This window comes from Danaus plexippus, assembly GCF_018135715.1.
Source record: "Danaus plexippus chromosome 18 unlocalized genomic scaffold, MEX_DaPlex mxdp_20, whole genome shotgun sequence".
In the NCBI taxonomy this organism is placed as follows: Eukaryota; Metazoa; Arthropoda; class Insecta; order Lepidoptera; family Nymphalidae; genus Danaus; species Danaus plexippus.
Genome location: NW_026869853.1, coordinates 2,834,447 through 2,849,767, shown reverse-complemented (window position 1 = coordinate 2,849,767; position 15,321 = coordinate 2,834,447). Strand labels below are relative to the sequence as shown.

The following is a 15,321-nucleotide window of genomic DNA, read 5'->3' as shown; positions in this document are numbered from 1 at the left end:
TAGTTTTTGAAACAAGCTCTTGGTTTTATCGTTTAATTTTATGATGAAAAAATAAAACGACGTTAAAATTTTTTATTTATCAATAAATATCAACGGACGATAGAAATTTTTAGAGATTATAAATTGGCAATTGATTTGTATAAGTGGTTTGCCTTGTTCAATATATTTTCTGGTACTTACAAACTAACAAAATGTAACTGTATTCAATTAAGCCATCACATTAGTGATACGTCTTTATATAGTGGAGACAAAGTTTGCGTTGGTAAAGGAGCTGAGCAAACAGCGATGCGACTGGGAATTTGCATGTTTACCCACTAGCGTCTACCTTCGTGTGGTGAAATGACGACAAACAGGGTCTACCCGTGTCAATATTGTGGTTACATATATCAAATTTGTTTTTAAAGCTCTCTAAATCTTTCTTATTTCCACTAATACGCGTCTTTTAGAAGCGAGTTACAATTTGTGTGATTACAGGCACGAAAGGATATAAATAATGACAGCACTTTTATTGTTTACAAGAACATTTGATAGCAAGCTAATTATATGAGCTAGAAGAATAAACGTTTGATATATATTCTTATAAGAATAGCGTATCTCATAAATAAATAAACCGAGAAGGCAATACTTTGCAGGTATTGTAAAAATGTAAGAGACTTAAAGTTCAGTGGGGCCGCTTGTTCCACTACATTTAACACGTGGATGGAAAGGTTTACTTTAAATGTACTTTTAAGAAACTGCCTGTTTGGGATGAATTTAATGCAGTAAGATAAATGTTAGACCATAGCATAATAATCGTTTGAACTATAACCAAACATACTAGTACTGAACATTTGTAAATCCTTCTAATATTATTATATTATATAACACCAGAATATGTAGAATATTAAGGGGTATTTTGAGTTGCAATATATTTGTGGTGTCAGTTGCGACTACATCAATAGACTCAATGTTCCTTTTCAATTACTGCAACCTAAAGAAAGGCAAATGAATAGGCGTTGGTTTGAAACCGCTCCCGAGGGTTGGAAGACACTGAACTGGCATTCACAGAGGATGGCATAACGATGTAGGGTTTGTGTCTGAAATGGAATCCCAATTTATGGAATTTCGTTTATCTTCTATAAGAATTCGCATAAGTATTTTATTTGTAATAAATTACTTAAAAATAATTTTTTAGAAAAAAAGTAACTTCTTTTCAAGCCAATTGAATTTAAAGGAATTTATAAATTTCATTTTTAGAATCGACGCATTGTTTTTATACTCGAAGAAACCTTAAGATAAAACTTTCAGAGTAAGACGGCTTAAGTAGTTTGAAAGACAACGAAGTTAAAAATCAATCATACAAAATATAAGTATTGAGCGTCGTTCTGTTGAAATAAATTCTTCTTAGAAACTTTTTATTTTAGATGTGGAGAAGAAAGAAAAAAATATTTTTTTGTCATAAGACGAGGCCTGTTATAATTTACTGGTGTTTTTATTTGGCTTAGGTTTCATATTGATTGTTAAGTTTAAAGCAAAATATTTCTAAAAATTTTAACTTCTTATAGGAACTTATTTTTGAATAAACTTTTTATAATATTGTCTAATGATTTGTAGCATTATTTACAGTTTGATATGTGATAAAAAACATTATAGGCTATCAAGATTCATATAATATTATAAATATAATGTAATGTGTTATATAATAATTCTCTTATATAAATAGAATAAAACATGGCAACATTTATAAAAGGTGATCATTTCCGTTGCGTTCCATATAAAAGATTTTAACTCGTAACCACGGCCGCAAACTTCGTGCCACTGACATCTGCTTTCTTTTATTTGCTCAGCTTCGTTTATTTTCTTTTAGAATTTCACCTTTTGTTTAGTGTCGAAGTTTCGCACGCTCCAATGCTAGCAACCCAGTTTTCAGAGTAACATTTCTAAATTAATTTTGTTTCATTTGTTTTTGCGGAGCTTTTCCCAGTGTGAAGTTTGACGTACATTTATTATATTAGAACCAATTATAATTAATTTATAACTACAGCGCTTACAGTACACATAATTGTTGAGACGTTTTTCTTTTTATTACTTTAAAGAAATTTTATTTTTGTTCTATGAGTGCTCCTAGTAGTTTTATAGAAATTTTTCATTGAAAGCTGTTAATGAATTATAACTACATAGAAGAGAGAAAACATGACTTTATAGGGATTTATTATTTTTCTTCTACTCCTACAATACTTGGGATTATATGTCATGAGATTACGATGTACTATTCAAGATAATAAATGAGTAATCAAGAATACTGGTGCTTGATTGGCTTTGATATCTTAATTACCAATTTGAGTTATACTGGACTTTGATATTTTTCATTGTTGAGCTGACTTTTTGGTGCACCGAATGAATGAGTAATAACTAACGTACACGTACACGTTAAATCCGTATTCATTACCTTCGTTACTGGTTATTGCCAGTTTTTTACTCAAGATTTTTTAATATTATTTTTCTTACGATTAGATTGAAATCTTTTCGCATAAATATTATTATAAAATATAGTTGAATTGGTTGTCTAAGTTCTTAAATTTCCATTTTAAAAAGAAACTACTTGGGTCTTGTAAGTAGAAGTCAAAAAACCTGAACGACTTATAATATCAGTGGTTATATTTTTATAAGTGTTTTAAGGGTTTGAAACCTATATACGAATAAATTCAGACAATGCCTTTGATTAAAACAAAATTTAAATAATATTTGATGATATTTCTATTATGACTTTTGGACTGCTTCAGTCAAGTTTTACTAAACTTTATTACAAAGCGCCATTTCAATAATCCTTTTTACAGACAAAAATTATTTTTACCAAATTTTTTGAGTGAATCGACTCAGAAAATTTATATTCGCAATACGAAATGTAATAAGATAAATATTATGCACTTAAATACTTGACCAAGTTAACAAGAATTAAAATTTTTGTGGGTATGTTACGAACAATTTTGTAATGAAAATATATAAAATATGAGTTCTATTAAATTTTATACATTGAAGTGGAAAACGACACGCTATTTATTGTTTTGTTGTCTCTGTTATTGTTACACGAACAATAGAAATTTAGTAAAGTTAAACCAAGCGTCCCTTTGAAGAAATGTGTTTCGGTTAGGTGGGACCAATTAATTATAATTAACATTTCAAGGTCACCTTTTCACAAATTAATTCTTTTTTCCAACAATCACAATGATGCGTCAAAGACAAATTTTTAACGAAAGCAATAACTTAATACCAAATAAATGTCGTCAAAACGACGGGAATTTTTTTGTAAATGAATTTGATGTTAAACAAAAATCCTTATTATGGAAAATTGTTATTTTTCTAGAAACTTCTTTAGCCAATTAATCTACCTCCTCCACTTAAAGCGTCAAGGTTTACACTCCTCGTTGCAAATCCATCAACTTGTCAGGTATTCCATAAACTTCTTGCAGCTTGTACTGATGTTCCTTCATTCCGTGCAAGTGATTAGTACACAAATGGACTTGAGTTTAAGTGCACATTCTTGAAGTTATTTTCTCCTTCTAATAATAATAATCAAATATGAGTAGTTTTTTCTTTAATTAAGGGTGAAGTTTAAGAATAACTGGAAATGATTGGTCTGGTTTGATCATGAGAATTATGTATATATATGTCCCAGCTCTTAGATCATCGGAAGCCCTCTTTTTTTTATTTTAACTCCATATTCGAATGTTTTCTTTCTTTTTTTCTTTATTATACAGTATATACAGCATATGTACTCTTATCATACCTTTCCGTCGTCCAGTTCTGTATAAAAAAAATCAACTTACTGCATATTATAATGTCCTGAGCGAAATACAACTGAACAGTGAATAGTCTTTTTTTAAGTCACAGCGTTATATGACAAAAGAATTAAATATTCATGGGAATGCCATGTAGTGCAGCTTTTTAAATAAAACGTACGCCACGCGCTTTGTTATGCTGGCGTTTTGAGTTCCCCCCGGGGAGGAATTCCTCGATTTACTACCCTGAAATTCAGGTTTTTTTTTTTAATTCGTGCTATCCACGATAGTTGGCAAATTATTTTGCGAGTTATTAAATAGTTCAGATACTTCGTTTTAATGTTTAAAATATTAAATTTTTTTATGTAAAATTTACCAAAATGTATATTCGCGTATATTGTCTGTAAATTTACTCTTATATTTATTTGTATGACAATCTTTTCACGTTTTATTTTACCATATAAATATAAAGTCCGCTAGCATTTTAAGACAGGTATAAAATTTCCCTTTCCCTCACAGGTTAACCCCTGCGTTAACTTATTATCCTTCTCACTGCAAATTTAATTATTTTATGTCAATTTTTTACATTAAAATCGTTAGTATTATAGCTTTTGTTATTGTATTGTATAAAACTTTTGTAATAATATATATATAATTCTCTTAATCTTATATATCTGTGCTTTTGATGGAAACAGTAGAATCTATTTTATATTTAAGAAATTGTACAACAGTTATACAATTCGTTTAATAATAAACATATAACATGAACCTTTTTCTATGATTAATATTGATCTAAAAAATTCAGCATAGCTTTACAAAATAAGAAACTTTAACTGAAGTCAACATAACATCTATTGTAACATGTCTACTGACAAGTTTTCTAGTAAGTAATATAAAGTAGCAAACAAACTCACAAGCTTCAGCCCTACAAAGTAATACAAAGTTAAAAACGTGACAATACAAACAATTCGCAAAGAAAAGTTTTGCGACACCTGAACAATTTTAATAACCAACTCTTAAATTTTCAGATCTTGATTATACACGTTTCATACTTTTAGATTTTTTCCAATTCAATAATAATATCCAAAAGGAACAAAAATCAAGTGATGATTAGTTTCTTTAGATTGATTTCTTGTAAATACCATAAATAGGAAGTATCAAGAACAGAAATAATTCTTTACAATAAATGCTTTATATCACTATATGTGACTAGCTATCTATTTAAGATTATATGACAATATCTAGTTTGAGATAGATTATGTTTTTATATATAATGACGATGATGAGTTGAGATGAGAAATGTCTAGAATAGAATTTGTTTAGAGTCATAAGGATTGAACAAAATAGGTCATTGAAGTTCAAATAGAAATACAATTATATATCAAATCGATCAGGATTCAAGAACCCTGAACCTGCAACCTCTGGAAAGTTGTGGTTCTATCGCTTTAAGATATTCCGAAGGCCGAGGAATAAAATGCCGCTCGTATCGATGACTTATTATCAATTTCCTATTTCTTACGTGGATTAGTTTTATGTTATGAACATAATTACACCAAAATAACAATCCATCGTGATATTATAAAATTTCTTATATTTATAAGATATTAAAAACATTCTGTCCCTGACCAATCCCTTGTATTATCGGTAATATCTTTTTTATTCGCCGCTGACCGAAACTTCGTCGAAACTAGGGGTCAATAATTGTACTTGGACGTGCAGTACTCAAAACTTTTTCTATAAACCGGGAATATGTTGGGAGGTCTTATATTTTTGCGATAACAAGCAAACTTTCCTTTGCCACCCCCCCTCTCCCCCACCCCTATTGAGTATTCGTGCGGTTTCGGACGTTCGCCATAATAGACTTCCGAAATGACGAATACATTTTTAATATCTCTGTCATTGCGGATAATAGATGTTTCCCTTGTCCTTTAATATTGTTTGTTTCAATAACATACTGTTTATGTCATTATGTTTGATATAATTAAATACATCACCGGAGACGTCAGGCGAAATCGCGTTAGATTAATTTTGATTCACAGCGCGCCGTCTGCTTTCAATTAAATTAACTTCACTAAGTAGGTATCTATTTCATACGATTCCATGACTGAAGAGCGTTAATTAAATTCTTTATAGGGCTAATAATGATCCCGAGCGATCCTGTTCAATTAATTGGAACGGCTGTAGGAAGACTTATAAGGAAAAAGTTGTAAATTACAATGATGCGCGCGTCTTGACATATTTGTTTTATAGGATATCATTTATTTTACACCTCAATTTTGAGTGACCACGAACGAGGTACGTAATTTATCGTTTTACGGCTGGATTTCGTATATTTAAAGGAACTACATTTTTTCAAAGCCGAATAATGAGACCGCAAAGCAGAACTTGATGCCGTGAGAAGCGAGAGTTTCAGCGGTGTAGTTTTAAAAAAAGAACAAAGAAAAAAAATAATGACATGCGATAGTAATATTTTATTTCGCATTTTTACTTACAATAAAAAGAGAAAACAATAGAACCTCCCTGTTAGAAGAATTAAGTTCTCAGAAAACTCAAACAATTATAACTGTAATGTGAAAAACTATTGTAATATAATTGAAAATATTTTAAATAGGCACATAAAACATATGCACTCAATTTAAGAATATCCGTTGTGCTAAATTTACTAGACATCGGCCCATTTGATGTAATCTACAATATTGTGCTCAAAGCGAATGCCATTTGCAATATTGCGGATGAAGCGATGCGTAACTGATCGAGTGACGTCACATACTTACTTTTATTATATCAAATTCTTATTTTCATCCCTTTATAGGGTAATTTTGAAACTATTCTTCTGTCAAGTACATATTTTCCGATAGCTCAACTATTTCATATTAAATTATCAGTGCATACCTTACAGTAAGTAGTGTACGGAATAGAGAAAATTCAACCGCCTACCCACTTTGTGAACATAATATATTATAAAATAGGTGGGCGAGTTGGGGTTGTATTATTAATGGACGTCAATAGTTTGGCTAACGAAAAGTCACAAGAGTATGGACCCATGTCACTTTCTACAGTTCGTTTTGATGTCGGGGCAAAATACCTGAATATTACGTACTAACATAAGCATATCGGCCTTCAGACATAAAATAGGGAATGAATTCCTCACTTAGTTCCCAAATAAAAAATAATAATATAAAAGCAGCTTAAATTAATTAAATGCGTATATTTTTATTTTTTGTTACATCAATCTGTTTCTAATTACCAAATAAGGTGCAGATGTCGATATATTTAAGTGATCTTTTTGTAAGTGTAACAATTGATATTTGATTTACTATATTTCGCTGACGTGTGAAGCTTCGGTAACCTGAGTATACTCGATAAATTCGATCACTTTTAAAAGAGGATTTAAAGAAAGACTTCTACAAACACATCAGAAAACTCTCGTTGAGATATAGGTATGATTTGTAACTGAATCTTCAGATAGTATCACACCTTGCTCCCTCGCAACCTACTGAGTTTTCTAATCACAGGCGCCCCAATCAAGCTTTGGAAAAGTTATCAAACATATAGTTTTCTGTTAACGAAATATTTTTGTACAAAACTTATATAGTTTCTTTGAACATTTATAGTTGTTTTATATAGAATTATATAAAAAATTCTATCATTATTTGTCTTGGCATTCAAAATCAAACGATTCTCTATTTAGTAGTTTTAGAAGAAAGGAGGTGTTGGTATGCAAATAAAATGATTTTGTTAAATTACTATTGTTATTGTTTTGCAATTTATCAAGAAATCCTTAAATAGGAAGACTATTTATCGCTAAATTGAATTGTTATCAAAGCTCTTTAAGATGCAACATTTTTCACTTATCATATATACTTGTACGACTCCGTGTATTGATTACGATACTTAATTAAAGGATTAAATTATATATTCAATTTCTAGTAAAACCCAATGGAATAAAAGTCGTCAGTACGGGCCGTGATAAGAAAAAAAAATGTATCAAGTTAAACGGCTCTAAGGAATTCATTTACGAAATATAATAAAGTTCCTTTATTGATATTAAGTGAGGAAAATATTAATTGAAATATTTTTGTACATTGAAGTGACGAATACAATTGGACATTATTAAAATTTCAATTTATTATTTGAATTTGTATTTATATTTATGTTTTGTTGCTATAATAAAAAAAAACCTTTCCGGACACGTTTGCGGCAACAAATTTGTAAAAGTTTACGCCGACATCTCAGATGGTCCATCTTTTCATGTCGAGAACTCCTTGTCGGACTGCAACTCCAACAACTTCCTACGCTTCGCTAGTTTTCAGAGGTTTCAAAACATTTGTACTACGTTAAAGTTTCAAAAGAACTACTAACTTTGCTTAACGTTCTGTCATTTTACTGGACATTTCTAATGTGTTTCCTTTAGTGTAAACGACGTAGAAACTTGAGTTATTCTTAATGTTGTATGTGAATTGTCTTGGATAATATATTGGATAGCTAATTACACGAGAGGTAAAGATTTTGTGGGAAAGAAGCAGACTGATGGAGTCACGCATATGTCGATACACGCGACTATCTTTGTACGAACATAATTTATATTGTCTTTGAAATGAATTACCTGCTTCCATGCCCTGGTATGCTTGGATATAAATGAAAGAATTCAATTACATTTTTATTTATGAAAATTAATTCAAAAATACTTGGACTTGCAATAAATATTATTATAAACGATATTTATATTTTTTATTTTATGTAACATTAGCTGCTATTTTAGCTGAATACTTTTAAATGAAACTATTGAAAATTTGTAGCGGTTTTGAAGACTGCATTGGTTGCAATACAGTCCTTTAAAGGTTAAGTTTAGTTATGGGTAGTAGAAAGTTCTCTTTCTATGGGAAATTTCTTATCTGCCAATCGTATTAATTGTTGTTAGGAAATTAGTTTTTATGGTATCTAAGTCTTATCCTCTAAAACTGATATCAAATCAAAGTTCACTGGATTAAGATGAGGAGTGGCTAACAACCAGTTATCTATTCTGAAGAAGACTGGAACCTTCGTTTCTAATCAAAAGAGTGAATCGAGCTTTAAGACCAGCAGCCGAGACTTGCTATAAGTCACATCCTTGTTTATAAAACTTAAACTTGTGCCAATAATTTGATATCGTTTCCACAACAATATGACACCTTATTTCTTAATAACTAACACCACACTAAACCACCGTTTGTACACTCTTCAATTAGGAACATTCTTTAGAGATGGCAAAATAGATATGAGCATTTTGTTTGTTATAATATTAAATTTTTTTCAATCGATAACAACACTTTTCCGAGAACTCTAATTTCGTACAAATTAAATTATTGTTTTGATATACCACCTTTTTCTTTTTTTTCAGTTATCAAAAAAAAAGTTAAGCAGTTCGTACAAGTTATTTTAAGAAGAAATTATTTATTGTGTTACTAAACTGCTATGTAACTTAAAATATAAGATTTCTCTAACATACTTTACAATCTTACCAACTCATTCTTCGAATATCCAAATTCATTAAAGGCGTCAAAGATGTTTCAAGTCAAATTTATTATTAATAAAAAATATTGTTCTAAAAAGTGATATTTTTCTTACCAAAAAAATCATTTTTTAATAGACATTTAGTAAAAGACTTGGACGTCACAGATGTATAATATCAAACCGAAATTTTTAACCTTTTGACGTCCGAAACAACTAAAGAAGTATAAGAATAAAAGTGTGTAGTTCTTTGTTAAGAACAAATCGCATTATAAGGTATTCAAGATATGTTGTTTCTATTTAATGAATTTCAGTCAAAGGACCGTTTCCTGTTTCACTTAAGTTAATTGAAATGTTCAACAATTCGTTGTTACGCTTATTTAAGCCTTATTACTCAGCTTTTATTCATCGTGAAATTTAAATCCATTTTAAAATGTATTATTGCCTATTAAATTACTTTCTTATAGTTATAAAATTATCTTTATACTTGTTAAATAAAACGTAAAATAATCTAACATTCTATTTCACTCGAAATGTGGCTTTGCATAAGTTATGTTTTATAATATTTTAAAGGTTTTTTCTTGTTGAAATATTACTATGAGCTTCTTAATAAAATTTCATTCGGTTTATAACTCATACATTAAATTTTTAATAATTGATTATTAAAAAAGCTGAACATTTATCTTTCATATAATTTTTGGATCTTCTTCTTCTTCTAAACGATCACGACATAACCAATACATTGCAATTATCAACTAAATTTAAATTTAAAATGTTGTAATGAATAAATATAAAAAAAACGGAATATTTCACAAGTGTCAAGACGACCTAGTTGTCCGATATCTGGTTACAGAGTCTATTGGCCGGCTTCCAAAGATAGGTCATATTGTTTGGGTCACACGGCGTCAAGGGACAATACTGTTACTCGTCAACTCGTTTTGAATCCAATTACAGAGCCTTAAAGCGCCAACTGTAGCGTATTTCATCAAATAATATTAAAGTAATTTGTCTCCGCTGTTTCATATATTTGGTACATTCGTTTATTCTTTTTACAGTCAAAGACGAAACCCACTATATAATTCAATACATGTACATTATACATCAAAAAGCATTTGCGAGGGTAAAATGAGTTAAAGTTAAACTAATCCGGGATTCAAGACCGGAATCGATGCGAAAACTCATCCATTGTATACCATTTATTCGCTAAAAGGGTGAAAAGGACCACCGGCTTTACGGAAAGGGTTAAAAGTTAGTAGTTTACATTATTATTATAGATTTTCCTGCTCTTACTTGTAAAATGTAAACATTACGTATGCATTAACTTATTTAAATAATGAGGGCATAGTATTTATATTAAATAATTCTATTTTTTAATGTATTGCTCTTGTTTTGTTAGTGAAACGTTATCTTGGACGCACTATGTTGGCCCTACGTCGTAATAAATATCGGAAGTTTGCTACAACGGAGTTATTTTCTTATATTTTACGCGAGGGAACGAAATCGGTTCATTATAAACATGGACAGACCTTCGTTACGGAGATACGATAAAGTTAAACAGTTTATCTTAAAGCTTTTTGGTCCCTCGGGTAGTCTGAAGACTTGTAATATAATACATATCACAGTTTAATGGGTAATATTTGAGCCGTACACGGTTGGACGTTGCGGTAGTTCGGAATCCGAATTTCTTGTTTTATCTCAATAAAGGGAAAACTTTTCTAATGAAATGTCTCTTAAACCAACTCAAATAAGATACCCTCTTGAACAAGTGAAACAATATGAAATGTGTACCTCTTGGTCACTTAATGTCAAACAATCAGGCAATTGAACCTCTAATATTCATGTTTTTAATTAAACTGAAATATTCATCCCTGTCTGCTTATACGGGCATTTATCTAAGGACAAAATGTTGGTAACAAAGGGCTCTCAGTCAGATTAAATTTCCGTCGGGTCCACTCCAGTACTAGTGTTCCCTTTATTACCCCGTTACAAAAGCTCGGGCTCTTCTGAATTAGAATCTCTCGTTCATTCCTTACTTTACTTTACTTTTGTCCACTTTCAGATACTTGTTCCTACAGTCTTTCTCTTTTTAATTGTTTATTCGCCTTTCGCTTGATGTTCACTTAAATTTATTGTTTCTCTTAACTTCCCTAGCATCTTAACAATGAAAATACGTTGCGAATTGTATTTGAGTACTTGTTTAAGTAATATACAATGCTCTAACGAAACCCTTGTTATGAGCACCTCTATTATATATTTGGTTGGTAAAAATTTTCGGGAGCACTACATATTTGACAAAAAATTATAATATATCTTATTTCTCAAAAATCTTTTGATTAATAACGTTTTATTTGGGTAATTTTGTCAAATTTAATCCAAATTATAACCATCACAACATTAATTATGTGACATTTCATATAAAGTTTATATAATTGAAAAAAAAAGCACAAAGCAGCGTATAATCGTGATATTCTTTGATATCAATGAATACTTTTGTTTCTTTCGACGTAACTGTAATAACCGGAGATGATAAGGGAATTAAATGGCATACATTTCCCTTACACGCCGACTTTATATTGTCATTTTATTGCCCCGGGCTCATATACACCGAATGAATGAATGAAGACGTTACATAGCGAGTTTTGGGACCCACTAGCCCAACAAACTGCCACTTAACACTTTATTGGGCTGCAGTAATACAAACATTGGCTCATATTGTACGCAGTAAATTCTCATTGATATTAGCGTTCAGAAATTTATTCACTACACTAACTCGTATCTTTACAATACTGGGAAACTTGCAAGTTTTTTCAGAAATACAAAGATTTTTGTTAATAATCTGTAGCTTAAAGATAGATAAGAAAATTGCTGAGCTTACTTCATGAAAGAACACCAAAATATTCACACGAAATATTGGTAATTTAAAGTGGATATTACTCGCTAGCAGCAGATGGTGCACGGCTGCGGTTCAAAAGCCACTTTAGGAAGCGCTAATTGGCTAAATCTTTTAAGCCTCTTAACTGCAATACAATCTATTCAATACGAAAATTAATGTATAAACGTTTTTAGGAGCTATTCTTATAAGAAACCTTTGTTCTTTATTTACTTAGCGAGCAAATGACGCATTTATTAAAGTATATTTAAATCAAAAATAATTTAGGTGAAAAGGTAAAAATCTTGAATAGAAAAAAGTCGTAATTTTCGGCAACTGTTACACCTTACTAAGCATATTTCCAAACGAGTTAATGACTGCTAAGATCCGGCCATTGAGGTACACCGTTCCTATATAAGTGAAAAGCTCATCACGGATACAGCCAATGTTGCAAGATCTCTAGCATTGCCTTAGTCACAACGCCTTATCGGGATTTTTATTGGTCGAAAATGTGTGCAGGGATCGAAGTAAGCTGGTGAGTTGAATGGCGCTATTGAGCCCAATGTTCTCAGAAGCCATCTAAATCTCATCGCATTTAAATAGTCTTTAGTAATATTCGTCAAATCGGTGTAACTTTTTTTTATGAATCGGTAAAAATGTGCTTAAGCCCTTTTGTCAATAATTTGAAGCTTTAAATTAAACTATTTAAATAAAAAATGAAGCCTTAGAAAAATTAAAAAAAAGGAAAGATAGAAAAATAGGGATATTTTGATTAATAAATTATTATTAATCTTCTGTAACAATTATATTCATATTAAAAATATATATTTTAATTTTAGCGAGGCGTCTATTTATAATAAAACATTATATATTTATATTTTTTAATAAACGGCCTTTGTTCTCGTTTCCAACGCCATGACGATTAATGTCAGTCAGGGTCGTTTTGTATAATTTAGAAATCTCGTGTTCAAAATACCGAGAAATTCACATTATATTTTGTTTCATTTAAAATCTAGTTGTTTAGAATCAATAGTGCGGATATATTGACTTTTACGAGTTAGTCTATAAAATGGAATGGATACGATTTAACTTGTATTTGGTTTATTAAGATATAACAATATGGTATTTGGCATCCGGCACGATAGTTTTATATCAATAAAGTTGAAAATCGCTTACCGAATTAACAGCAGTCATTTCAACATGGACAACGCACCGCCCGGCTGGCTACCATTTCATCCTGAAATTTATAAATATATATATCATAACATATAGTATATTTTATATAAATTATGATGAAAGTGTACTGTATGTTGACTCCGCCCACTGAAATCTATGTCCCCTGAGGGAAATAGACCAAGTCGGTGCCGTCAAACGTAAATTGAATTAGCTGAAAAGCAATATCTTTAATGCTCCTACGAGCGGTTCGGCCTTGTTGACATCTTAGTTGTACGCTGACTCAATGCAGTCTCAGCTTGATGGTGGAAATTAACCAGCGTCATAAGATAATATAGACCTTAACGCGATGGGATAAGGTTCGCATATTGAATCGATGGAAAGATGCTCTGAGACAAATAGAGTAGCGTTCACAGTCAGTAGGGCAAACGTCCAAGTCCATTAATAAAATTGAATCAGACTAACATTCCGAGCCACAATATGTGCACGTGTGAGAATAAATAAAGATGGAGGAATGTTGGTTTTGTCTACGTCAAGTTACTATGTTCAGTACTACTAGCAAAATATAGCGGGAGCGGAATACCAGAACAAGATGTGATAAAATGTCTACAACGATTCAAGATACAAAAATATTTGAAAAATTATAAAAGAATACACCGAACAGATTATTTAACAAAAAAAAAAAATATCAGGAGTTTATTAAAACATCTGTATGTATATTCGCTGAAGATGTTTCGGTCACATTGTCTAACTTCTTTAACAATACAATTCTTTTGATTGAGAAACTATTTCTTTTTGAAGGTAATTAATTGTTAACTGTGTCAAAAACATCCTCATTAAATAGTTTAAAGAACATATGTCCAAAAATTATTAAAGTCTCCGACCGGGGCCATCCATCAGCAATATTTACTCGACTGTCAGCAGTCGGTACAATATTTCTGCTGTTAATTTTGAAACTACCGCTGTGACATTAATTCATCATAACAATCTTATATAATTCACAGGAATGTTTTTTTTTCCTATTTTTTTTTTATTTAACAAACATATTTCATTCATACATTTCATACATTTTAGTTTAATTGTAATTGTCGTTAACACTCCTATAAAAAAAATTAAAAACTTCTCAATATGTTTTTTGTTTTAAATGAAATGTATTAAAATAGTTTTAATCAGATATACCCAATATAGTTCGCAGCCATAAATTTTTTTAATAAATCTTGAGACAAATGTTTATAACAGTGGGCTGCTCCGAAATTTTTGTCAAAAACGTTCCAGTTTCAATGTTTAGCATAACGTGAATTGCGAGCTTAAAACTTAGAAAATAATTTATGAGTATTAGCTGGCTCTTAATGTGTGACAGTTTTATATTCCAGATAACTTAGAAATACGTTTTGTATACGACGTCCATTCAAAAGTATACTAATTATAAAATTATATTATATTCTTTGAGTTATTGGCGTTTCCTTATTTTCGCCAATGTCAAGTGTGTTTTTAAATTTAGTACGAGTATATAAAGATCGCTTCGTGAATGAAAACGCTCCAATTATAGTACTCGTAATTCTTATTAAAATCATTCATGTGAATTATTTCATCTATCCTAATCAATATTGCTTATACAAGCACAAAACGTAATAATAATAAAAATATATATTCCTTTTACAAAAAAAAAACAAAAAATGAGAAAGGAATTAGCAGTATTAGAAAAATATGTGGCGAATAATGCGATAGAAAGAACGTGATACAAAAAAAGCTTAGACAACACCATGCCTTTGAAACGACTAATGCATCAACTTCAACATAGCACAGCTCTCAGTGTTCCAGTCATAAATCTTTGTACATTACATGAAAGATATACTCAAATCTGAATACATTTAGTTTCTGCAAGGAAAAATGAATTATTTTATATTATACGTAATAAATCGTGGAAATAAAATGTTGTATGATATAATACGTAAATACCTATTAGCAGAAGAGCATTCGTAGCATTCGAAGTCGAGTCTGAAATCTTTTTTTCTCTGTAGCACCTTCTCC

The 15,321-nt window shown here is 30.5% G+C and overlaps 1 protein-coding gene across 3 annotated transcripts in view; it reads right to left on the bottom strand.

Annotated features, from left to right (window-relative positions):
- The window catches only part of LOC116772818 (uncharacterized), a 137,983-nt gene that overhangs the window by 89,488 nt on the left and 33,174 nt on the right, over positions 1 to 15,321 (bottom strand). For all 3 annotated transcript variants that reach the window (XM_032665086.2, XM_061528482.1, XM_061528483.1), the window contains one exon: positions 13,294 to 13,354. In XM_032665086.2, coding sequence (XP_032520977.1) covers positions 13,294 to 13,311 — 18 coding nt within the window. In that variant the 5' untranslated portion in view covers positions 13,312 to 13,354. The remainder of the gene's footprint in view (positions 1 to 13,293; positions 13,355 to 15,321) is intronic.